This window comes from Enhydra lutris, unplaced genomic scaffold, assembly GCF_002288905.1.
Source record: "Enhydra lutris kenyoni isolate GAN:26980312 unplaced genomic scaffold, ASM228890v2 scaffoldscaffold11, whole genome shotgun sequence".
Taxonomy (NCBI): domain Eukaryota; kingdom Metazoa; phylum Chordata; class Mammalia; order Carnivora; family Mustelidae; genus Enhydra; species Enhydra lutris.
This window is the reverse complement of record NW_019154095.1, coordinates 6,341,436-6,368,615: the sequence shown is the minus strand read 5'-3', so window position 1 is coordinate 6,368,615 and position 27,180 is coordinate 6,341,436. Positions and strand designations below refer to the sequence as shown.

The 27,180-nt window shown below is 46.6% G+C and overlaps 1 protein-coding gene across 2 annotated transcripts in view; it reads right to left on the bottom strand.

Annotated features, from left to right (window-relative positions):
• Window positions 1-2,226: 2,226 nt before the first annotated feature.
• Window positions 2,227-27,180, bottom strand: part of LOC111144572 (microcephalin 1) — a 242,617-nt gene continuing 217,663 nt past the window's right edge. Inside the window, exons 12-13 of one of the 2 annotated variants that reach the window (XM_022498927.1) lie at window positions 16,590-16,827; window positions 2,467-2,572 (exon numbers count right to left, since the gene is read on the bottom strand). In XM_022498927.1, coding sequence (XP_022354635.1) covers window positions 2,517-2,572; window positions 16,590-16,827 — 294 coding nt within the window. In that variant the 3' untranslated portion in view covers window positions 2,467-2,516. Of the gene's footprint in view, window positions 2,573-16,589; window positions 16,828-27,180 lie in introns of both variants that reach the window. The other variant, XM_022498928.1, reaches the window with a different exon arrangement.

The following is a 27,180-nucleotide window of genomic DNA, read 5'->3' as shown; positions in this document are numbered from 1 at the left end:
TTTTGAGTTTACTTTTGTGTACAGTGTAGGAGAATGGTTGAGTTACATTCTTCTACATATAGCTGCCCAGTTTTGCCAGCACCATTTATTGAAGAGACTGTCTTTCTTCCACTGTATATTTTTTCCTGTTTTGTCGAAGATTAACTGACCATAGAGTTGAGGGTCCATATCTGGGCTCTCTACTCTGTTCCACTGGTCTATGTGTTTGTTTTTGTGTATGGTATGAGGTAAGGATCTACACATATTTTCTTTTGTTTTTGCATGTGAAGGATATAAGTGTATTTTTTTCTTCTTGTTTTTCTTTTTCCATGACATTTGTTGTAAGGAATATCCTACTGCATTGCACGGCCTGGCACCTTTGTTGAAATTCAACTGACCATAAATATTAAGATTTATACTTAGATTCTCTATTTTGTTCCCTTGATCTACATTCCACTTTTGTGCCAACACCACACTTCTTGACTGCTATAATTTTATAGTACATTTTGAAATCCAGCAGAGTAAATCTTCCAACATAGCTTTTTCTAAAAAACTGTTTTGTCTACTAGGGTTTCTTTGCATTTTCATATCAATTTTTAGCATCAGATTTTCAAACTCAACAAAAAAAGCCACCTGGGATTTTGATGATTACATTTAATTTATAGATGAATTTGAAGAGAACTGACATCAATATTGAGTCTTCTAATCCAAAAATTTGGCATATTTTGACGTTCTTCTCAGCAGTGATAGGTTTCAGTATACATGTATTACATTTCCTGAATTTTTTTACCTATTGAATTTATTTTTAGTTGCTATAGTAAATGGAATTGTATTCTTAATTCCATTTTTGAATTATGTATTGCAGTGCACAGAAACACAATTCAGTTTTGTGTATTGATTGTAAATCTTGCTTCCCTTGCTCATTTATTCCATATTATCTTTGATTCCTTATTTTCTACATGTAGTAGTAACCTTTGAGAATCGTTTTACTTCATTTCCAATCTACATGCCTTAATTCCTTTTTCTTGATGCCTCCTCTAGGTGTAATCAGCAGTACAATCTCACACAGAAATGCCGAGAGCCACGTATCTTTCAAAATTAAAATACAGAGAGCTCTGAGATACTTCTTAGCTCTGTGTTTCAGGTAAGGGATTACCAACCTGTAGCAACTAACTTCTAGGATTATTAGGAGATTGCATGTGGTATACATACATATGCTTAGTGTATACAAAGTATACAATGCTTAGTGTAATTCCTGACCCAAATTAGTATCCTCCTAAAATGTTACTTTTTAGAAAGAATCTCAACCAGTCACTGGCAGGCCAGCATTAGGAATCAGAACTTGACACTGACCATGCACGCCTGGGTGGTTATCTGTGGCTGATGGGGTAGGGGACAGTCCCTAACATGTCGGCAGAATTTTCATCAGCCTCCTGGGAATCTCTGGTGTTGCAGGAGCTCTGCCAAGTACCTGAGCTTCAAGGTAGCCAAGCCCAGCGTGGCTGTGGATATCGCGAAACAGGGTTTATAACGCGGAAGGAGGGGGCAGAGGCCTGCTGAGTTATACAGAGGCTCAGTTGTTCTTGCGTCTCGAGTAATAGTAGGGGATTGTCTGGGGGCATATATAATATTAAAACTAAGAGGAAACCCTTATTTCCCTGCACATTGTTATTTCCTTCTTCAAAGGTTTACTGTAGAAGCTGTTACACAAATTTGTTGAGGGACTTGAAATTTATTAAGGTTGGAATAACAGCAGAGATGAAGAACAGGTAACATGGAGAGGAATGGTACCAGGAGGAAGTCTTCGTGGAACCTTCAGCCTTGTGAGGACTTAGCCTTTCTCTCCTTTAGAAGGTGACCAGTTAGTGTGTATGTGATTCAGCCCACTGCCAATTTCCTCTAAGGAACGGCAAGCATTGTGTAGCCAGTGGAGGCCATGGTCTCTCGTTGGTAATTCTCTCCTCACCATAAACTGACCCAGAGAAGCAGGCTCTTCTAGTGGCATTAATTACTGCAAAGCTCCCACACCTGCCTTTATTAGCTACTTTGAGAAAAATCTCAAGTAGGTAAAAAGTAACCCTAATAACTGATTGATAACCTTCGTGTCTAGGATATGAAATGTCAGTGAAGATCTTTGAGTCCAAAGATCTTTGAGTCCAACCAGGAAAGTTAAGGTGTTCTTTGATCTCAGTAATAAAACAACTTAAAGGAATTCCCACTCTTTATTTAACAGTATGGTGCTTCCATGACCAAGGTTCTGTGACCTTTTAATCATGATCATCATTAAAATACTAAGATTGGCATTACACAGAAAAGGCCCAAATAGAGCAGGTTAGTGCTTCTTTAGAGCACAAATTCAGTCATTAGAAAGGCAAACGGAGGAGGTTCTTTATATAAAAACCACAAGGCACACATGTAATGATATAAAAAGGCATTGCTTCTATGTCCATTCCTTCTCTGAGTGTTTGCTATGTCAGTGTCCAGAGACAACTTTGTGAGCTAATGGCAGCAGCCCGTGGTGTTGACTGGTGGCTCCGTCATTGCGGCAACAGGTAGTTGTCAAAGGCACAGACCTTGTGCTGAGTGACTGAATCTAGAGAAAGAGAAAAGCGGGTTAGCATTTACAACGGCCAACCATACAGCAGAATAGCAACCTTTTTATTTATGCAAGGTCCTATTTTAAAATCTTACGTGGCTTAGAGCTGCCCTGTCTGTACGTCCACGTAGCACATGTGGCTACTTGAAGTAAAATAAATAATTCAGTTCCCGTCACACCAGCACATTTTAAGAGCTCAGCAGGCACATGTTCCTATAGATATTGGACATATAGGGTGTTGCCATCATGGCAAGATACTACGTTAGGGTGGGAAGTTTGCCAGTCTGTGGTATGAAAGACCAGAATTCTAATCTCTGCTAGCTACAGAAAATACTCTCTGGTACAAGGCAAAGTCTGTATAACTATGTAAGTTGTTCATACAGCACAACACATTCTAGGCCGTGTAGCTAGCCTATCTACCTAGCTGAGTACTTCATGCAGAGTACGGAGTTTGTACGCAGTTTCTTCCGTTGAAGAAGCTGGACTAGTGAGCTCTAAAGTCCTGTCAGTCTGAAGGCCCGTCATTTCATCAAAGTCACAAGAATTCCTCTGGTCCAGGATGAGCTACAGCTGCAGGAGAACGTACCGCTCCCAGCCCTGCTTGGAGGAGGATGAGAGAGGAACGCAGTGGGATGGCAACACTGATGGAATTGCAAATTAAGTCACAGTTAACTTAATAATTACTATTATGGGATGTCCACAGGGATGGACAAATTATATTGAAGGATCTTAAGATGCCACAACGACAAGCGGTAGCAGAGAGAAGGTAAAAAATAGGTTTGGTCTGTGAATACAGGAAGACAGTGGAAGACAAAATGGCGCATCTTAGTTGTAGGTCCCGAGAGTGTCCCAGAATTTGGTCGTGACCTGCCCAGGACAAATGCACCTCCCCACAAAAGGTCTGAACCAGTGAGCTGAATTTCAGGGGGGAGGGGCACTAACACTTGTTTTATATATTATATACATGATATAACATTAAAATTAATATGCTGACACAGCTTTTACAACCGTTAGTAGCACTAAGCACAACCATTTACTTCTCTGCACAATGCAGTGAAGTGACAGTATCATGATTGACATTTTAGTGTTAGTCCTTTATTCATGGTATGTGTTGTACATATTTTCTCTCTGTCATTCACCTTTTGACTTTTCTTATGCAAAGAAGTTTTTATATTTGCATTCAGATTATGTAAATGCCTTACTGCATCTGGACTTTGAACCATAGGTAGAAAGCTTTTCCCTTTACCCTGTTTTAAAGCAATTCACTCATATTTTCTTCCAGGTGGTAAAACTCTGTGGATTCAATTTTTACACCTAAGATTTCTGACAGGATGTCATTTTTGAAAGCCAGAAAAGATTGCAAAAAAGATGGCAATCTTGTCTAATTAATCAAAAATCAAATATAACACAATGCCAAATATTTCTTTTAAAAAAGGTGACAAACTTATAAAAAAATAACATACTTATTCTGGTGTTTACATGAAAGAAAAAATACACAGCAAGACAATTTTGAAGAAAAGGAATAGTGAGAATCTGATACACTAGATACCAAAACACACTATAAAATTACAGTAGTAAAATAGTATGTAATTCGCACAGAACCAGATAAATGGGTCAACGGGAGAGTCTGGAAACGTGTCCTTGCATATATGGGAAATTAACGGACGAGTCAAAGGGCATTCAAAATCAGTGCCGAATGGGCGAGTTACAAACAGATGGTACAATCCCTTCACATCACACAATAAATAAATTACAGATGAATAAGCTATAAACAAGAAAAGAAATGTAAGTATTCATAGAGATAGGAGACTAGTCCTAAAGCTCAGGGGCTAGAGACAACCTTCCTAAGTGAAACCCAAATTCACATGCCTTGGGAAAAGGGAATTTGAATCCACAGAGATTAATAATTAAATATTAAAACCTCTGTAACACATGGGGCGCCTGGGTGGCTCAGTGGGTTAAAGCCTCTGCCTTTGGCTCAGGTCATGATCCCAGGGTCCTGGGATCGAGCCCCGCATCGGGCTCTCTGCTCGGCAGGGAGCCTGCTTCCTCTCCCTCTGTCTGCCTCTCTGCCTACTTGTGATCTCTGTCTGTCAAATAAATAAATAAAATCTTTAAAACAAAAAACAAAAAAAACCCCTCTGTAACACAGAATACATAATAAACAGAACTAAAGATGGGGCAGTTGAGAGAATTTTACACTTAGAACCCAAGATTAGGGACCATATTTTAGAAGGATTCTGTAGAACAGTGTGAAAAAGAAAAACAGCCTAATTTCAAAATAGGCCAGGGACAAGGACAGGCCATCCATGAAACCTAGATCCCCTCTCTAAGACAGTCCTACACATCTGTAACTTAGTAGTTAGGGAACAAGAAATTAAGTAATGTGATCTATTCGTCCAATTCATCAGATCACCAAATAATGAAAATATGGGTCATGTCCGATACTGGTGACAGGGGCATCCATATGCCGTAAAATACTCGCACAACTGAGTGTGTCAAGAACTGAAAGTACACATTAGCCGGGGCACCACGATGCCACAGAGACGAATCTGCTTCGCAGAAATTCTCACACCTGGGACTGCGCTCGAATAATCATAGCTCAAAAGGATCTCTTAAAATTGAATTCAAACTGTTCCAGCTAGATCCTACAAAGTCCCTAATAGCAGAAACCGTAGAAATCACCTCAAACATCCAGCCATGAGCGCATGGCGAAATCACACTCCCGCCAAGGGCTCAGAACGAGGTGGCTGTTTCTGTGTTAAAATGGAAGCTCTCCTAGACAATCAAACAAAAACTCAAGGAGTATGTGAGTCTCTGTCTCTCAGAAAACCCTCGAACAATACATTGGTTTATATACGTTTATTTCTACATAATTATGTTTTTGAAAAATTAAAACCACTCTTCCATCTTTATGGTAGTTGAAGGAAGGGTTGTTAAGGTTTGGGGACTTTATGTATTTCTCTGTTTGAGTTCTTTGACCTGAAATCAAATGTCACTCCACACGTCCATGCAGGCATCCGTCCATTCATTCATTCATTCGCTGGTGGATAAGCAAGGTTGACTGGAGAAGAGGCAAGTTTTTAACTTAGATAAAACAGAATCCTAAATGTGACTTCACAACTTAGTCTGTGGCTGACCCCCACTTGGTGTGGTGGGCTCTATGCTGGCACCACGTAAGGAATTATCCCATGGGATCGGGAGAAACCGTACTGAGGTACGTGTAGTGTTGGGCCTATGCGTGTGCTGAGCAAACCCGGGAGTCAGAAGAGCTCCTGACCGTGGAGTGGAGGCTGGCAGCCAGGATGTCCGTGTCCAGGGAGCCCCTCATGTCTCCAGGTCCCCAAATATGTAAACACACACATGAAAACCAACTTCTGTCCAAGTTCATTTGTCATCTGAGGACAGCCACATTCCCAAAATTCCAATGTCACATCATACGAGTAATCCGCAAGCACCCCATAAAATGGGACCAATAGGACAGATGTCAGAGGAATGCCAGTCCTGCCCAGCGGAAAGAGAGACAAATGGTATACAGTAGCTCCCGTGAAATTTAAACTGGAAGAAAAAAAAAGTTTGTCTTATTTTAACAAGGCTAGTTAGCAGGTCTTGGCGCACATTTACACACAAATTACTTTACTGGCTGTACTCTGTGTGGTCTGAGGATTAGGACAGTGAAGGAACGTGCTATTTTTTTGATAGTGTGGTGGGCAAGTCAGTTTATTGAACTGACACTCCCATCGCCGGTAGCTAATGGCATTGTGTGTGGAGAGAGCTAGAACTCTCAGGACCCCACTGGGAGCTTTATCTTAGCTTATGGCAAGCAGCGGACAACTCTAGGGCTGAAGCAGGAGCAGCCACGCAGCCAGACACTGGGCTACGGGGTCGGCTCTCCCGCTCTGTAGGATAGGAGTCACCTGGCCTCCGGGAACACGTAGGACAGGGGCTTGACACTGGAGGCACCCTTAGCAGTGAGGCCTAGCTGGTCACAAATGACCCTAAAGTCCTTTCTCTGAACGAGCCTGCCACCGCCCTTCCCGGAATTGTCATCTGTGGATCTCACGTCCCTCTGGAACCACACGGAACCAGACTTCCCGCCCTCTTCCACATGGCAGTCCTGCAGGCTCAGTGCTGGATGCTGAGTGAGCCCCTGTTCCTTCAGGCCTTCGACGGATCCTGATCTCTGGGAACATCTGCGTTCTCTCCGATGCTCAAATTCAAGTCTGGGAGTTGTCCTCGACTCCTCTGGCCTGGTATACCACGTGCTGTCTGTCAGCAAGGCCAGCCGGCTCTAGAATTTCTCAGAAGTCTGGCAGCTGCACACCACCCCCACTGTCACCCCCTGGTCGTGACCACCCACCATCATTTATCACTGGGACCAGGGCAAGGGTGTAAAACTGCTCTCTCTGCTTCTGCTTAAAAATATGTATTCTTGGGGCGCCTGGGTGGCTCAGTGGGTTAAGCCGCTGCCTTCGGCTCAGGTCATGATCTCAGGGTCCTGGGATCGAGCCCCGCATCGGGCTCTCTGCTCAGCAGGGAGCCTGCTTCCTCCTCTCTCTCTGCCTGCCTCTCTGCCTGCTTGTGATCTCTGTCAAATAAATAAATAAAATCTTTAAAAATATATATATATATATTCTCCCACTTAAAATCCATTGGTGGCTTCCATTTATAGTCAGAACAAAAACTAAAGGTGTCACCATGGTCCAAAAGGGCCTTGAGTGGTCCAGCCTCTGGCCACTTCTCCAGCTTCATTTCTCATCACTTTTTCCTCTCGCAGGGTTTTGGACACTCCAGTGTCTCTACTGCTTCTCTACATTGGTCCTAGCTGTTCCCTTAGCCTAAAAGGCCAGTCCCTTAGGCTGACAGGAGCCCACGCTTGTGTTCCTCATTGAGGTCTCAGCTACAATACAGCTCTTCTGCAAGGAGCCAACCTCTCTGTCCCTGTAACGACCCACGCCCTGTTTTCTTTGTAGCATTGATCACCAATAGGATTTCAAAAACACTTTATTGTCTGTCTTCATTAGAATCTAAGTCCCACAGGGGCAAGCCCCGTATCTGCCTTGTCAATTCCTATTCCAGTAATGCCCACATGATGCTGGGGGCTCAAGACGGAACCTGAATGAATGAGTGACTGACCTGACATCATGTGCATTTGAAGGAAACTGCTCAGTCTAAAATAATGGAGAGTTTTTCCATCTGCTCTGATACTAGGCTGGACACATTCATATATTGAAAACTTTTCCAAGAGCACGCCAAGAATGGGCGCTGTTGTCACAGACAAGATAGTCTGCTAGCTTATTCCTAGTATACTAATGGTCACCTCTCATCCAAGAAATGTGAGAGAAATGATATTATTGGGGGATAGCCTTGAATTCACTAGTTTTTCTGTTATGTTTTATATTCATTTACTATAGGATATAGGAATGCTCATGATTTTACCAAGTGAATCTAATAGACTAATCTTGCTGAAGCAGTTTTAACTGTTTCTTAATTGTCCCAGATTGTTCTATGTAAGCAGCTGTATTATATGCAAATATGAGGATTTGTCTCTTTATAATTCTTACATTTCCTTTGTGTGTCCCATCTTATCCCTTTGGTTAGGAACTCTCGATCTCTATTGAAAGAGTAAGAGTAGTCATATGTATTTTGTACTTGCTTAAACCTCAAACTAAGGTTTTCATTACTAAATAAAAGATACACTGTAGGTTTTCTATAGCTATGTTACCACATTAAGTTTTCTTTTATCCCTAGTTAATGAAGAGTCTTTATCATGACCAGATACTGGAATTTTCTTTTTAACATCTGAGAAAACTAGTGGATCAGAAAAAAAAAATAGTGACATCTATCTTTACATTCTTGGGCTAAACTCTACTTGATTGCATGTTTAACACATCACTAAATTTAATTTGCAAAATATTTTATCTTGGAATTCTATATCCATATAAATTTAAGTAGTATTAGTTCAAGATCATGCTAGCCTTATAAAATGAGGTGAATAGCTTCCCTCTTTAGTTTTCTCTGCAGTAATTTGTAATGTTTGGTCTTACCTGTCCTAGACAGTTTTAACAGTATCTTGAAAATATTTTCTGTAGTAATACAGACATGACACACAATTACCATTTTAACCACTTTGAAGTGTATCAGTTAAGAACATTCACGATGTTATGTGAACATTACCACTACTCATTTCCAGAACTGTCTCATAATCCCAAATACAATCTCCACAGTTATTAAATAATCACTCAGCAGTGTAATTCCCACCTCCTCCTAGACCCTGGCAACCTGTATAAGCTCTGTCTCTATGGACTGGTCTGTTCTAGGTAATTCATGTAAGTGGAATCATATAATATTCGCCCTTTTGTGGCTGGCTAATTTCACTTAACATGTTTTTAGTGTTTATTCACTTTGTAGCATGTATCAGAGTATCTTTCCTTTTTACAGTTGAATGATACACCATTATGCGTATAGACCACATTTTGTCCCGCCGATGGACGTCTGAGTTGCTTCCACATTCTGGCTATTGTAAAGAGTGCTGTTATGAACACACGTATGCAAATATTTGTTCAATTCTTTGAGGTATATAACTGCAAGTAAAATCGCTGGGTCACAAGGTAGTTTAATTTTTTGAGGAACAACCGTACTGTCTCCTACCCTGGCTTCTCTAATATCCTCAACAGTGCTTGTTTTTCTGTCTTTATGGTGCCATCCTTACGGGTCTCAAGTGGTACCTGATGGTGATTTTAATCTGCATTTTCCTAATGATTTGATGATGAACATATTTTCACATGCTTATTGGCCATTTCTATATCTCCTCTGGAGAAATGTCTAGTCAAGTCTCGGGCCCATTTTTTAATCAGGTCTCTTGTTGTTCTTGTTGAGCTGTATGAATTCTTTCTATTTTTTAGAGATCAACCCTTATTTTAGCAAACATTCCTTCTCATTCCATCATAGGCTGGCTTTTCACTCGGTTGATTATGTCCCATGATGCATGGAAGGTTGTCTTTTTGTTGTTCTTGTTTTGATTTGTTACCTATTTTTGTGTTTGTTGCCTACTTTGCAGCTTTTAAAAGCAGTTTCTACCTTTTTTCCTGCATGTATTATTCGAGATGAGTGAGCAAGTCAGTTTCTTTGGTATTTCCCAAGCAGGTTAGGACAAATAAGGGCTGCATTCCAGGAGAGGAAACCGAGATGGTGGAGCACAAGTAGGAGTCACACAGCTTCCCGACTGCCCTGAACATGGCTTGGCTTGACTGGCCTTTGTCCTGATGGCTAAACCGTTGGTTGCTGGTACCGCGCCCACAGACTTGGTTTAGACAGTCAGCTCTGTCTGGGGGCTTTCTGGTGTTTCTGTGGGGAAGACGGAAGCCTGGATCTTTTCAGTCTACCACTTTGCGGACGTCACTCCGGGCAGGTGTCTTCTTTTGACAGAGGGTGAGAGGCGTACGTTTATCATCCAGTTTTTTAAATGGTTGAAATTGTTCAGATTTTCTATGTCTTGAGTTTATTCTGGTAATATTTTTTCTAGAAATTGTCCATCTTATTTTCAAAATGGCTGGTATGAATTTATTCAGCGTGCTCTCTTGATTTCTAAATATCCTTACTGTCCCTGTAGTAGCAGCCCCAGCTCTGTTCATAGAATGTTCACGGGAACCTTTTCTCTTCCTCTTGATACTGCTATAGGATTTTTGACTACTGATGGTTTTTTTTTCCCCCAAAGAACTCTTTTTCATCTCTCAAAAACCTTTTTTTGCCTTTTGTTAATATTTGATACATTTTTATTATTCATTTCCTCTGACATTCTTCTGTATTTATTGCTATGTATTCATTCATCCTCAAGTACCAAAATTGAAGAAAACGTGAATAAAAAAATAAGATCTTCATCCATGTATTTTTTCTCCTCCTGCCAACTGGGAACCGCTTCTTGTCACTTCACGCAGAGGCCGGATCCTTCAGCTTCAGTGTCCTCACGCACCACCTGAGCGCCTCTGTTAGTGGCTGCGCAGAGATGCCACTTACTGGGAGTGGCATTAAAATCTTATTTTTTACAAAGGAAGAGTCTGAACGGAGAAGCGGGTGCCTAGGAACGCTGGATCTTTAATTCACCAAGCGGCTCTGGCAGAGAAATTCAGATCCCTTCATTTGATAAAGGCACAGGTCTCTACTGTGACCTCAGAACTTGTTTCCCACAGTGTTCCTTCGCTGCGGTGGGTGTTCATAAAGCAGCCCACCCTGGGAGGCTTGAACAATAGGAATTATGATCTCACAGCCCCGGGAGGCCAGGAGCCCAAGAACAAGGTGCCAGCAGATCTGGTTTGTCCTGAGGCCTCTCTCCATGGCTTGCAGACGCTGCCTTCTCTGTCCTCACTTGGCCTTCCCTCTGTGCACACATTGATGGTGTCTCTTGTGTTCTCACGAGGATACCAGTCCAAGATCAGGGATCCCCCACGATGATACTGTTTAATCACCTCTTGAGGGGCCATGACCTCCAAACACAGTCACATGCCAAGGTCCTAGGTTCAGCATGTCAGCATTCAGATCTGGGGGGCACAATTCAGTCCATAACAAAAGGCCCATGGCTTTCGGTTCTGTGGCGCTCAGTACTAACTGCTAACGTGCAACCCTGAAAAACTCCCCGTACTTCACAGACACACGAAAACCTCTTGTAAAGCGTGTTACTACACTAGGTCTGGAAGCAAAGAGCCTAAGCTGCTGGCCATGTCCCACGCAGGGGCTGAGCTCTGGGATTTCCTTATGGCCATTAACCCCCAGCCCCCAAGGCAGGGCTAGAGTTCCCACTCGAGCACGCACCTCTGCACAGGGGAGCACCCACAAAACTGTGCCCAAGACAGTCCTGTGAGCCTGTCAAAACTGAATGCCCAGCGTGGCCGCCACGGGGCCAATGGGACTCCCCAAACCCAGAATGGCATTTCTGGTGGTGGATATAAAATGTCGCCGTGGTCACACAATTTCCCGTTCTGAGTCGAATACGCAGCTGACTGTCATCTTCTAACTTTGTTTTTTAAGTGAGGCTTGAAAACTGCCCTGGCTTGTAAGGTGTAGGGGAGGGTCTTTTATTTTCCACTTTGCTTGTCAAGATGCTTCTTACTTCTGTATTGCCGACGAGGCTCACATCTGGTGACTGGAGGTCAGTTGGCATAAATATAACAGAGAAGCTGAGTGAGACAGGTTAGGAAAGTTCAAAGGTCACCATCTAGGACCACTAGTTGACCAGTGAATACAATTAAGGGGAAATCTACTTTCTGAGCACATGCTTCCCCTTATCTTTCCAAGTTAATGCTTCCTATTTCAGCAGCTGGCAGTTAATTTTTTTAAAAAAGGTGTGTGTATGTATTTATATATATATGTGTGTGTGTGTGTATTTTTTTTAAGTCATATTTATATTTTTAAAACTTAAACACACGAGATGCCAAAATTACAGAATTCCACCTGTTTTATTCCCATTCATTTCTATCCTGGTAGGTGTCATCCATTTGAGAGCAACGCAAAACATAAATAATTCATTGTGTCATCTGTGATTGCGTCTAAAGACTCTGCCGTCACTTTCTGACTAGCTGCTGAGCCCCTGGGGGAGGATGGTGTCAGGCAGTATCCTGAGGAGGGGACAGGCTGGGGGCAGACCTGTCCCAGGTTCTTCCCTTTCTCCTCCTCAGCACATGGACTCACTGCCTGTGACTTGGTCCTTCTATGCAGTAAACATGTGGACGGAAAGGATCTCAGGGAACCCTGACATCATCTGTTTAATCATCCCAAGGGCAGAGGCCCCCTGAGTGGCCTTGCTTTCACAAAATGCCATATTGGAGAGCTTTCTTCTAGGCCCAGTTGTGTGGTCAGCCGTCCAGGGAAACAATGATCTAGGCTACCCTGCAAAAGCCTAGCCACATGCTATCAGAGATCTTTTTCCTGAAAACATTGACATGGGGAGACAGTCAAATCAAATGCTTTTTATAAGTTATAAGGAAATCATGCAGAGGCTAATTTTTTTCCCCCTTTGGCAACGCTGTGCAGCACATTACATTATGTTCCCACAATAGCATAAAATGTATGTCTTATCACTTGAACATAGCCCAGACAATAAAAGGGCGCCCGAGGCTGGAAATATGTCTTCTGTGAAAGGCCAAACCAGCCGTCAGTGATAACACCGATGTGGGGGATGGAGAGAGTGAAAAGACAGGGCTACAGCACAAAAATCTGCAGACTGGTGACAAATGCTCTGGGGTCTTGGGGCTCCCGACTTCTCTCCAAGCCCTCCCTGAAGACGCCAGTCGAGTCACTGGGGACTCTCTCCTCTCACTGTCTTGGTGTGCTAGATGGGAATTCTGTTCGAGGGTGTGCTGGGGAAAGTGAGATTACTGGAACTTGCTTCCATTCCAATGTCAGGTAAAGGTGACATTTTGTTTCCTGGTGCCGGGAATTTGGTTTTTGTTTTCCTGTTTATTTTCATACATATTCAAGTGCCCACAAGTATTTTCTCTCTCAAAAATCCCCATTTCTCCTTCTGGTGCAATGATTCATCGAGAAATCTTGGCCTAAGTATACTGCTGTTTCAGGGAAAATGGACTCTGGGGAATGAATTGGGAACATAATCATGACCGTTCCAATGGCCTCGTTATAAGGCAACCCAGCATGAAGGAGACTCTCCACGGAGCAGATGAGTAAGACATGGCTTAAGTTTCACATGGTGAGCCCTGTTTGAGATTTCATAAATTCACACCATTCTAGGCCAGCAATACCAGGCAGCAGCCAGGAGGGTCAGCTGGCCGCATGCTCCTTGTCACCCCTGACCAGTGCCCCCCAAAGAAAGAGCTGGAGGTTAGCAGAAAGTCATATGCTGGAAGAATCATTTAAGAGTTTTGTGGGTTTTTTCTTTTAATATAAATGTTGGGTCAGATGGTGAAGGGATAAAAAAGCTTATCTGAAGGAATAAAGTGCGAGGATGTTGGAGGTCTCAGGGAAAGAGAATTTTTTTTTTTTTAGTGGTGATCATCTTTCTTTCTGCCAAAAAACAAAAAAACAAAACAAAAAAAACTTCTCAGAGGTTTCTAATGGCTAAAAAAAAAATCTGCTTGTCCCTCCCCTGTGACTTCATTGTATCTGCATAAACAAAGATCCCATAAAACATAGGAATAAATATAAAGGTACTTAAAAAAAAAAAAAAACCTTGGGATCTTTTATTTTGGAAAGCAAATGACAAATCTGAAACTGGATACAACAAGCTACTTTTTAAGACTTTTAAATACTTGATTCAAACTACTCTTAAGTCTCAGGGTGACTTAACTCTTACACGCTGATCTTCTAGTTGGAACAAATTTAGAGTATCGCTTTTCATAATTTGTCACAAAATAACTAAATAACTTTCTTTTAAATCGATGCCTTAACGTGGTTTTAACTTTAACTTACAAGGGATTTGATTCCAAATTTTAATTGCACAACATTTTGGGAATAAAATATTGTCTAGACATGCTCCCTGTGGAAGCTCAAGGGAAGGAGAAGTCTTCAGAAGAGAAAATGTTGCTGTGTCAGTGGATACGGTCACCCAGGATCGTGGACTGTGCCCACTGTGGCTGTGAAGTACCACCGCGGGAAGTCAGCAGGGCGGGGGTGATCACCCTGTGTAACAGAGGAGTACATCGGGTGCGGAGAGAAGAGGTGGTTTGCCTCTGCCCCCGCTCGGAGAGCAAGCCAGTGGCACAGCCCTGATGGGAAAGTACATGCAATGCTCAGGACCATGTGTTTTGTGGGTCTATGCATAGATGCAGAGACATATAAATGAAATCTCCATTACTGGCACAAAGTTGGAGCTGTTGTATTGTCACTCGATTCAAAAAGAGAAGAGTATAAACTCATAAACATGTGAAAAATGCATGTTGTAATACCCAAGTCACCAGAGGCACCCTGGTGCGGACCGGGGCAGCGGCCAGAGAGTCGGGGGACTCGCCTAAGGGGTGAGGATTTCACCACGCCGAGAGCCAAGGATTCCAGAACACACAATACCCGGAAGTTGCCAAGGGCACACGCAGATGGTGTAATCAATGACAAATCAGAAACAGGACATGAATTATGGGAGAGGAAAGGAACCCGGGCCTGCAGCCCCAGCTCTGAAACCCAGAGAATTCCACAGGGCGTTGTGAAAGTTAAACCCTGGGGTCAAGCAGGTAGAGATCGGCCTCCTAAACCCCCTCGCAGGACAGCGGCGTGGCAAAACAACGGGAGGAACTGGGCCGGCGGCTGCACTGCGCATGATCTACGCACAAAAGCCTCGGGCAGCAGGAAGGGGCGACGGCGCTCCCCAACCTGGAAATAATAATCGTGCGGGCCCAGACGCTGGCCCCGTGCACGGTACACAGTTTGCAGATGCTGTGAAGATTAGTTGTTGATATGCACTGTTGATATCGATCGTGTGCACGGTTCCGCTAGCCGCATGAGACATTTTTATAAAGCACAATTCTGGTCTCCAGTGGGTGTCATTTTGATACACGTGCTTTTCTTAAAAAAAAGAACCTGTTTCAGAACATAGGATGTTTTGAAGGTTATATTCTTGGCATTTAGAAAAGAGTAAACAGCCTATTGGCTTTTGGACTGTAGCTAAAATCATAGATTTTTTTTTTTTAAATTTGTTTCCAGGCAAGAGATAAATTACTTTGCACCAGAGAGTAAAAAATTACTCTTGATGGCCATACTTTTAAAATATATCAAAGGGTGACCATCAGTCATTTAAAAGATATTCATCAAATGTCTGTTTGGCACACGCAAGCAGCTTGGACACAGTATCTCCTTATCTGTCACGGTATCGTCAAGAAGGGGTGAGGGAAGCCAGAAGTTTGGGACTTAGAGACAAGGGGAGGCAAACAGGAGGAAGACTCTGAATAGGGAAGCGGGAAGGAGAGAATACGCTTCTCGAATCTCCGGGAGCCAGGTACAGATCTCGGCTACAGGTGCTGACACGGAAGAAGAAAAGGTTTCAGAAGAACCCGATTCGGATTCCAGCCTCCAGGCTGCAAGAGAGGAAGTCCCTGTTTAAGCCCCCGGCCTGCGGGGCTTGGAAGGACAGCCCTGGCAAACTATCACCTTCATGAAACACAGGCCAAGGTTTATCCCGAAGCAGGTCCCCAAGTGCGTCCGCCACGTCCAGCACGATCACTGCACGCGTGCCGCCTGCCCCCGCTCTCCGCCAGCTGTCCTCGCTGCCTGTGGACCCCACGTCGCAGTCTCGCTTAGCCTACTCCTCCCGGAGACCCCCACAGCCCGCCCAGGCCTGGGGTCACAGTCAAGCGCACCTGTCACCACATGGTCATCCTCCTGGAAAGCAGAGCCCAGCTCGTGCCAGCGCCTGCCCTTGGGAACCGAGTGAAGCGTGTGGCATTCTCCGTGCCGCCACCAATGCTAGTTTGTACATGATGTTCATGTCCCATTGTTGTTGTTGTTTTTTTTTTTAAATATGTAGCTTCTCTCACACGGAAGAGTACCTTTCTGAGCACACGGACAAATGAGTGTCAGGAGCAGTGCGCGCAAGAAAGGGGTGGGAGACCAGGGGGCGGGTCCTGGCGGCTGGGCACGGGCCCTCAGCCCTGGAAACAGAGCGAGCCAGGCACGCGGGAGAGAGAGCATCCGAGCGGAGGGTGGGCAGGCCCTAAGGTCTGGGGTAGCTGCGGCTAGGCTGGCTCTTCACACTAGCTAGGGAGGTGAAGTAGGTAGCGTCTAACAGGGTTTCCTCTGTCCTTGCAAACGGTACCTTGGCTGACAGTCAAAAGGAGGAGGGTCTGGGTTGGCTTGTGACTGAGAGTGATTACAGGATTCTGTTAAGGCAGATGTGTCGATGCAAAGCGTCCATCCCACAGCCCCAAGGCTACATCGCCAGGGGTGTGGGCATCACGGTTCCCCCAGAAAAATCTGCTTCTGTGGCCAGGACCCCAGAACGGTGGCTCTAAAGGGGACACCAGCAGCTACGACAAGCAGAGGGCACCTTCCCCATCCATCCCTGGGCGCAGGGTCCTACCTAGGATCCATGTTTCTGACAGATACGTGGCAGTCGCCTTCCTCTTTCCTTGGGAGGGTCCGATGAAGATGCTGGCCTGGCGTGGGATTCGCGTGATCTGACCCCCACACAGGAGGACCAGTTCCCGCAGCTTGGCTCTGGGGGGATCGCTGGCTGGGGTGATGAACATCACAGGCTGATCAGCAAACAGGGTTCCCTGGTACCGACCCGCAGAGAGAACGCGCTCCAGGCGGCACAGCTGTGGGGCAGAGACGGAGGATCAGCAAGGCACGGCATCATTGCCTTACGTAGGATAGGTCACTGGGAAGTCCACTTCCTTTACGGGAAGAAGACTAGACCGAGGTAAGGCTGCACATTCTCAGATGAATTCTGAATTCTGAGGACTCCGAGATCATAACATTTAATGATAATGATAGGCCACGAGCTGATAAAATTGACCTTTGGCAAAACTACAAATTTACAGTCTCCCCTCCCCCCAAAAGGTTAGGCTTTTGAATTATTACAAATTCTAAACCAAAACAGTGGAAAGGAATCAACCGTTCAGTTGAGTGAGGCGAACAGCTTCGGCATCCTTAAATCCTAGTCAAGCTGTGTGGATGAGTGTGGAAGAGAACACGGGAGTGTTGGGAAGGCAGTCGGCCCGCCCGGACCAGTGAGGTGCTTCAGGGCTCCCGGCAGTACGGACGGTCCCAAGAGGGTCCAGCCCCCGAGAGCTGCCTGCCTCCAGCCCCCTAGCGGAGATGGCCAAAGGGAGAATGCAGTGACATCAAGCAGAGCTCCTAGAGCTCTTCCCGACCCCTGAGGTGGTGGGGGGTGGGGTGGGAAGTGTGCAGAGGTTGCTTTCAGTGAGTCATCGTGGAAACGGTGATGAGGAGTATCAGAGATGGTGGGAAACATTTCAGAAACGGGGATGTTAAATTGTTCTCCGTTTTGTTCTGATAAAGTTGTGGTTGGCGGGCTGACCCAAGGGGCGGTGGGAAGGCCTGCTTATTCTAAACAAACATTTCACTAACTACAGATTAGCAAGGACTTCTTTTCAAGTGTGAATACCCTCTGGGAGATGTCGAGGGTGAACTGTCATGCACAGTTTGAGTATTTTAATCAGCTTATTTCCCTGAGGATGGAACTGAACATTTGAGAGAAGTGGGCTCAGAGAAACTAAGGATTTTGACGGGAGATACGTGGGAAGAGAGATCAAGGGGTGCCCCCTCAGGAGAGGGTCATCCTCCCCCATCTGCAGAGGGGGAGGCAGACGGGGGAGGACGACCAGCCCCAGAACATGAAGAGGGGCTCGCTCAGGAGGTGAGAGGGCAGCGAATAATACCTCCCTCCATCTACCTCTCTGATAAAGTTGAATGAATTCTTCTTCCACTAGGTTTTCATACTCTGAAAACAAGCTCATGATGAAAAAATGTGTGCCAACATTAACAAAACCAACAATACACTTAAAGATGGCCATGAAATTCTCTTCACTCATCACCAGTTTTGAATTATGCAATGTAAGACATCACATTTAAGCACCTTCATCTGGTAGGGTAAGTGAAATGAAATTCTGAAACTGACAATGAAAGCAACAGTCCTACTCATGGGTTAACTTTGTTTAATGCTTCCAGTAATTTCTACTATTCCTCTGAGGTAGGGGGTAGAAAGGGTCTCATTTAATTTCGCAGATGAAGACACGGAGGTGGAAGCCTGCCAAGATATCTGCTTTGGCTAAAATGGTGAGTTGGGCTGCAAGAAAAAAACCACGATCCCTCAACTTGGCGAGTCACTGTAACTAGAGATCAAGAAAGAATCTTTCTAACGTTGATATTATCCTGCATTTAAAACACTAGTTATAAAAGTAGTTGATTATTGAAACGATACAGAAGGGTATAAAGTAAAATGTATTTTCCTACGTTAAATACTTCTGTATGTTATTCAGATCCATTCTTCTCTTTTCTTCCTCAGTGGCGGGGCACAGTCTCTTTTGGGGGGGGGGGCGGTACTAACCTCTGCAGATCCATGTGTTCAAGATAGGGGCCCCTTCCCAGCCCAAGGTAGGACTCAGGATTGGTCCAAGCAAATCATGGCGATTTCATTTCCCTTGCAAAGGACTGGGTTAAGCATGGGCTAGACTTGATCATGGCCAGTGGGATCCGGGAATAAGTCCACTGAGGGCAGTCTTTCCTCACTAACATAAACTAATGCATAAGCAACATTACCTCTTATTAGCTGGACTCCATCATGTTGACAATAGGACAGCTGGAGTTACTGAAGCCACATGAGGCCATAAACCATGCTGAAAATGGCCAAGTGGGAAGGCCTAGATCACCTTTCTAAGTCACTGGATTGACCAAGCCAGGAATTTTCTTCCTCTTCCTCCTCCTTTATTTTGGGGGGGGGGGGGGTTCTTTCTATGTCTAGTGGGAGTGCGGGGATTTCTTTCATTTCTTTAAGCTACTTATTTCTTGAGATTTGTGCTTCTAGAAGCCTGAAGCAGCCAGATGCTGCCGTCCTCAGACCCTGCTCCCTACCAGAGGTAACCCCCGGTAAGTGATGGCTGTGTTTTTCTAAACTCCGTACAATGTTCACACACAAAAACATTCAGGATACAGTTTTTCTTAAAAACAAACACAAAAATAGGATCAAGGCTATATCTTGGTATGTGCATAAGCAATAAATCAAACCCATATGTAATCCAAGAGGAAAGGGCATACGTAAGCCTTTCAAACGGTTAGAATGTGACCTGAGTAGCCGACCGCTTTGAGTCTCCATTCCCCTCCCACGTTTACTGAGTGCTTACTGTCTACCGGGCACGTGCAAGATGCTGGGGAAGTAGAGAGGATTAAGACACGGTCCCTGACCTCGGTGTAAAGCACGTAATATGAAAGTCAACAAATGAAAATACTTCCTTTTATTTATTTATTCAGCTTGAAATTAAAGGAGACAAAGAATTACAAAGGTCTTATTCTTTACTCAAAATAATTGAGACTACGTGCATGCTGACTTTCTAATCCTAAGTAAAACAATTTCTGGGAAAGCTTAATCAAGATTTAGGTTACCTAAAATTAAAAATTAATTTAGGAATTTGTCCTAAGAATACACTCTTCAATGTATATAAGGACATGCATGGACTGGAGTTCATTGCCATAGAAATGATAATTGGCAAGTTCTAATCATATTACGACTATGGTAGGACCCACGATTCTCATTACTGAGCCTCAGCTATGTGCATTCTCTAAGGGAAGGTTTCCAGAATGAGATCCGTCCCCAGTACTGCCCGAGGACAGACAGCCCCTGTTACTCAGCCTTGGGCCCCCCGCACTTTCACATCATCAGTCCCCAGGGCTCTGTCAACACGAGTTCCAGCACAGCCTCACCGTAGAGGCCACATTCTGTCTCTGAAGGCACAGGTCATACACAGGCTTTGCTGCTGGCAGTGCCTCTGCCTTCAGAACCCTGACCGTGGCTGGTCAGCTTCACTCTCTAGCCCAGAGCACTGCCGTGCCCCCACTGGTACATGTGGTAGATGCCAGATGACGCCCTCTGACCACGCCACTGTGCCCCGAAAGCCTTACAGCTTATCATCATGGCCTTCTGATTCCATTTCAAACTTGTCAACACACGTTCACTCCAATGCCATCAGCTGCGGGAATGGGTCTTGGTGGCAGTGGGCACTAACAGAAGCGGGGAGGGCACAGACTCCCTGCACGGTGATCCTGGGGAGCTGCCCCTGTCCTTACAGACAGCCTCAGAGATAACCGGGTTTATCAATATTGACCTAGAAATCTCTCGCTAAATGTGGTTAAAAGATTTTTTTTTTTTTTAATCATAACTCCTCTAGTTCATCTTATTTAAGTCAGATGCTTGTTTCCAAGGGGAACTATCATGTGGATAGATCGGGAACATGGAGAGGAACCTACAAACGAGCCGAACAGCTGCCTTGCCCCAGGCGTGGGGCCCCCCCTCACCAGACGGGATTCAGCTCACGCCCACAGCCAGGACTCGCTGGCACTGCCGACGGATCACTACAGTTCGCAGGCTCAGAGCAGGCTAATCTAGAAGCGCACAGTCCGGAAAGGTGACCACAGTCTAAACAGTACAGTTGTCCAAGGAAGCACTAAATGTTACCTACAGAGCCCAGGGTGTCAGCTGAAAAATGATGGATGAAAAGTGGATTAAGTGAAGGTAACAGACTCCTCTAGACTTACTTATCGTCCACCACGAGCAGGGCATGTCAGGAGTCTGGGTGAATTTGGGGTAGAGTTCAGAAGAGTTCCCACTTTTCTCTATGGTGATGTAAAATGAGTGCATAAATATACGTGTGGGGGGGCTGTAAGACAAGGAGAGGGCTGACGGATGGCAGAAATCTCTGTCTGCCGGGAGATCTGCATTTGAACCCTTGGCTGTAGAGGATAAGGACGACTACGGCAGGGTCTCAGCAAAATGAAGATTTTAGCTGGGCTTCATAAAATGTTGCCGTTGCATTTGTCTTCCTCAAACAAGCAATACTGATTTAAGAGCTCAGAACCTTCCAATCTTTTCACAGGGCAGTCAGTCAAGGCAGACCGTACCGCTGACACAGCTAAGCAGAGCAGAATCCCCACCCCCCGCCGGACCTGCGTCGAGCTTCGATGACTCCCAAATATTTAGCCCTGACCAAGATGTCGACCCCATGGCGGGGAGGGTATAGGCGGCTCATTTACTCCAGACATGGGGGTCCGAGTTCATTTAGTGAATTTGCCTTTCCCTCCAGGTACAGCTCACCTGGAAGACGATTCTGAACCACTGCGCGTTTCCATAGGTACCGACAAGCCACCTACGGAAGAGGAGGTACAAGCCCACTCTCAGGAGTTTCTCACAGCAAACTGCTCGACATCAGAAGCACCAGAAGTCAGGGAGGTGGGCCGCTGCCGGTTTGCCTGGTGACGCACCAGTGCCTTACAGTGTTGGCTTTGAATAGAGGGTTTCAGAGTCCTAGCGCTTTCCCTAACTCCACGTCATCTCTGTTCCTCACGGGATGGATAAAACGCCTATCCCCACACGGTGCCCAACAAATGAAACAAGGCCAGGCCTCTTGAGATGTGATGTCTTCATTTCTTTCCATTCCCCGTGCTTAGCGGGTTATACAAATCTATATGTGTTAACACTCACAGAACTGGACATTAAATAAGTCAAAATACAAAAAAACTTTTTTAGCCTTATATGTATCTATACTCCCATTTTTCTTTGAAGCAAAAGTTAAGTGTTTCTTCTTCTGTGAAGCCATTTCTGAAGAACAGGCCTCTAAAATCTTACCAACCCACAGCCAGGTCTGCTCACATGGGACTCAGCACGGACCACTGGCTAACAGCTCACATGGGAGCTAACCGAGCGGAGCAGAGAGGGGGCTACCAATCACAGCAGTAAAAGTGTGCCTTCATAGCTGTTGCCAGCAGCCGGAAGGCCTGGGAGATCACAGTGACCATGGCTCACATTGGACAGACATGGACACTGAGGCCTGGAAGACAACATCCTTATCTGACATCCAAGATCCTGGCAAAGCTTTCCTGCACTTCCTAAGATGCAAAATCCTCTTACCACTGGCCATCACCGCTCAGCTTGGGATGGACCAGAAGAACCCACACCACCTTCTGTCCCCTCACTAACACGCTGATTCATTCCTCTGAGTCTCAGGCTAAGTTCTAAAGCCTTGAAAATCTAAGGACATAATGTTTGCTTCCTCAGAACTTTCTAGAAAGTCCAGTTTAATAACTAACACGTATGTTAAGTCATGGGGTGAGAACCTGGGAAGAATTCAGAGGTAGCTTTTGGCTTGGAAAGTGAGTAGAAAGATGTTTGCTCTGAGGAAAGCACACGGAGGGGCACTTCAGGTCATTGGGGTCCGAAAGATCATAGTCCAGGGGGACTGCAGGTAACAGGTAAGGGACGAGGGGCCAGGCAGGTGATCACAATAACAAAAACTGACCATTCAAAGCATTTATGTGCCACGGCGATGAGGCTGAATAAGTGGGGGCCAGCCGAACCCGGACTATACAGTCTCTGCCAGGTTAATGGGGAGCCATGGAGCCCACAATATGGAGGGACGGAGGCAGCAACAGGCAGGCCCAAAGGAAAGACGCGCAGTGATTTCAACAAGAACTGAGGCAGGACGGGGCATGGGGAGTGGGAAGGGAAGTGACCTGACCAGGCTGAATGGGCTGAATGTATCAGAGGTAAAATGAACTGGTCGTCATTGGTACTGGAGAGAATAAACAAGGTCTGTGGTCCTGGAAAATTCAATAAAAACCCATAAAACTATTGTGTTTAATTTTTATGGGATTTAGGCAAATGTAAAAATTGTTACAACAACAAGGTCTTCAAATGAGGACACAGGGACTCCTGAAATTGCATGAACCCCGTCAATTTTCAATGAAAGCCTGTCCTCGCTGCTCTCCACAGCTTCCAGTCCCTGCTCTCCCTCTGTAACTGGCCACAGCTTCGAGTCCTACCTGGTCAGGTAGCCTGGCCCCTCACCCCCCTGCGTCTGCCCTTTTCGTGTCCCGATCGTTATACCTCAGCTCACTCTCCCTCCCATCTTAACTTCTGGAAAGTTAGTAAGACACATAAGTGAACCTTTGAACACCCTGTATGGTCCCAAGTGCCTGCACCCCCCTTTCCTGATGGGCTTGTCCTGTACTCACCCGAGGCTCTAACGCCTGGTACCAGAGTCACACCGAGCAATGCCCTCTCTCCTCCAAAGCTTACAGCCCAGGGCTGGTCGTTTCTATGTCTATGATTCCTCCATCCTTCTCTCTGTTAAGACAGCCTGGTCCCAGTCAACCACCAGGTCACTCCCCCCACCGCTCCCTACTGCCCACCCAAGAGCAGGAGGGGACACTTTGCTAGTTCCCCGAGGCACGGCTGCACCTGTTACTGTAGATAAACTGTCCTTTTATGGGCAAAGCCATGTGTCCGCTAGAAACCAGCCCCATCGATTCTCCCTTCCTCCCCACATTTTGTCTCTAGTTCAGACCTTCTTCCAGAATCCCAGGCCAAGGCGTGCTCTCAGCCTCTCACCTGGATCTCTAACAGACCTCACAGACCCAAACCAGCCTCTCTTCCTCCCTCAACCTCCTCCTGCAGCCCTCTCTATTTCTGGCTGTTCCATCCTTCCAGGCACCTAGGCCCAAGAAACAGAGGTCAGCTTCTCCTTCAAAACACATGCAGATGAGGACCATTCCCCACGGTTCTGAGCTCCAGCGCAACTGAGGCCAACGCTGCTCATCTGGGTTAACGCCTCTGAGCTGGTGTCGCCCCTTCGAGCTCTTCTCAACAGAGTGAGAATTTTAAAAACCTAGGTTAGGTCATGTCTCTTCTCTGCTCAAAACACCGGTGCCTCATTTCATTCATTCAACAGAAGAGCTGAAACCCTTGAATTAGGCACCATGACAATTGCTTCCCACTTACCTCTTAGCACCTTCCACCTAGTTCACTCCCCCTTTCCTTCTCTGCTGTTCCTGAACACACCAGAGTACTGGTGCCTCAGGGCCTTTGCACCAACTTTCCCCTCTGCCTGGGATGTTCTTCCTTCAAATGTCCACTGGGCTACTTCCCTCACTTCTCTCGAGTCTTTACTTAGCTGTCAGCATTTCCATGTGGCGCCCTCCACCAACCCCACCCAAAATTCCAATGCCTTTATTTTTTTTCTCTTGCCATATTTTATTGGCTTCTAAGATAACATACGATTTATTCTACATTTGTCACGCTAGAACCCAAGGGCGACATATCCCTGACACCTAGAACAGTGCCTGGCACAGAGAAGGTGCTCAGTTGTACTTGCTGATCAGGGAATTGGTTGAGCGACTATGGGGACGTGTGTCTGGGAGCCTGATTTCAGGACGGCTTCTACTCTAGCTACCACCCTCCCCAGGGGGATATCAGAGCAGCAATGACAACACTGCTGTTGGATTTCCAGAAAAGGGCAGAGAGCATGGTGGGCAGGCCCCCTGGGCTGAAAGTTCCATGGGGTAGCAGGGCCATCAGCTAAGGCAATGCACAGAAGGATGACCACGCACATCAAATCTGGGGGGGACAAAAGCGCAGAGGAGGTAGAGACGGGAGGTGGTCAGCCGCGGCAGGAGCGAGCACCTGTGTCCGCAGCAGACTAGGGAGAAAAGGGCAGATGGCAGGTCGCCTGGGGGAGCTGGCGGGGGGGCCGGGACGCAGGTGAGCATCTCGGGACGCGACGCTGGGACGCCGGGCACTGCAGAGCACGCACCAGAGAAGACAGGTTGGCACTGGAAGAGCAGGGCGTGGGTAGGGTGTTAATCAAAGGGTTCACAGAGGGGTCGAGAAGGGGTGGTGCTCTCTGTGGGAGACTCTGAAGGCAAGGAGGTTAAGAGCTGCTGAGGGCAGCATGCGGAGGACGAGAAAGCAGAGGCGCCAGAGAAACTCCCGCCAGGATGGCAGCACTGCTGATGCCACGGAGCACTGGGCCAGCTGCTGGGGGGCGGGGCTGCAAGCCCGGCAGTAGCCAGACCCACACTCGTCTGTCGGTCGCTGGCACTCAGAGCTGCCGCAGCAGGTGTCCCACACTCTTGACTGGTGTCCTCCTGGGACTCACGGCAGAGCCCAGTCCCTGCATCAAGACTAACCTCCCTCTGTGGTCTCACATGGTCCCCCCACTCTAATGCATCTGCTTGTCGTACTACCGACACCTGCCAAACCCTTACCAGTAAGTAGGCACCTCCCCGGGAAGATCAGGGCACACATGGCTCAGGGAGAAGCACAGCTGTAGTGACCTCCGAACGCCGCTCTCCTTTAGAGTGAACCCCAGCATCAGAAGGGACTGTGTACACCCAAATTCTGATTTTGTAAATAAGCAGACCCATGTTGAGAGTGAGGAGGTGCCGCGGCCACACAGTGAGTAAAACATGTGGACTGCCGCAGTGGGGTCCCGGAGCTCACGTCCCCACGTACCGTCCAGGGGCGGTCCGTGGGGCTGGGTGGCAGGGAGGACAGCAACCACGAGGAAGCACGCACGATCCCGCCAGGCAAGCCCCCTCCCTGCCATGGCAGGAGCCACTCTGAGCTTCGGTCTGGGCTCATGCCAACACGGCCCAGGGCTGTGTGGACGGGGCCACGCAGTTAAGGCAGGTCACTCCGCGCTCTCCGTGCCCACATTCTCAGCAGCTCTGGGCACTGCCGACGACATCCTGCCCTCTGAAACATCAGGCCCTCCAGGCCTGGGATGTGTCACCCCTGGCTTTCTCTCTCTTTTCCCCCTGCTCATCTTCTCTCCAGCCCCCAGATGCTGACAACGCCTCCCAGCCCCGTCCTCTCCCTCCCCAGAGAGCTCTGCAGATAGAGCAACACGCCCACTTCGTACAGAGCTTTCCTCTGGCCTCCGGGACCGACAACAAACCGCCTGCCAGCCTTTCCTTCTGGAAGACTCACAGGCCCTGCACACCTGGCACATCTAGACCTTAACTCATGCTCTTCGTTCCCAAACCAGGTCCCACTAAGTCACCGCTAACAGTTACAAAGGGCCCACTGCGTGCTGGCACCTACGAGCACCTCCCATGAGTGACCTCATTCAACCCTTGAAACAAGCGTCTGTGAGACACTCACCGTGTGCAGCTGTGAGCACAGAACGTCACAGAGTTGACCTTCACGAGGTCCAGCCTCGCCAACCTGCAGCTCGCAGACCGGGTCGGGACCCACCCGGGGTCCTCTCCTGGGCTCTCCCACAGGAAAGTGCATGAAGTATGCTAACCTCCAGTTTACCGCTCACACGTACGCCATGTAACCGTGGCCGCCGTCAGGGCACTGAACATGCCCAGCTCTCCAGGAGGTGTCCCCTGCCAGGGAGGACGGCCACTCTGAGCGCGGTCATCCTTGGTGACCCAGCTCTGCTCTACGACCGAACTACAGACACAGGGTACAGTGGTACATTCCATTTTATATCTGGCGTCTTTTGCTCAGCACAATATCTGAACACAGTTTCCTCTGAAAACCCTCCAATAGATTCCTAGTACTCAGAGGGAAAAAAACAAAACAAAAACACTTAAATGGCCTACAAGACCTCCATTCCCAGCCCCCACATTTGCCTGAGGCTGAATCTGGCATCATCCTCTCCTTCCTGTCTGTTCTAACTCCACAGTCTCCTCTGAGGTCATGTGCCCTTGCTGCTCCATTCTGGCCGCAGGGCCTTAAAACGTGCTGCTGTCTCTGCGAGGATGGGGAGCCGGTTTCTTGTGAGGCGGGTTAACTCCCCCCGACCATGTGCGTTTGGGCTCCTTGTCATCACTTCAGCGAAGCCCATGCTGTTCCCCAGCGAAGTCAATCCTGCGCCACCCTGTTTTATTTAAGAAACACTTAGTCCTTCTCAGGTGCAGCCACTGTTCTACGTGCTCTATGCATATTAACTTGTTTAATCCTCATAAAACTCCGCAGCACAGTTAGTCACTCTTACCACCCCCTTTTCCACAGGAGAAACTAGACCTAGAGGAGGATCCTGCCTGAGGTCACAAAGCTAATGGATAAGGAGCCAGAGCTGGGAGCTGGGGACCTGTCCTTCCCTGAGGTCACACCGCTTCTGTGTCCTCCCAACACTGTACCATTTCCA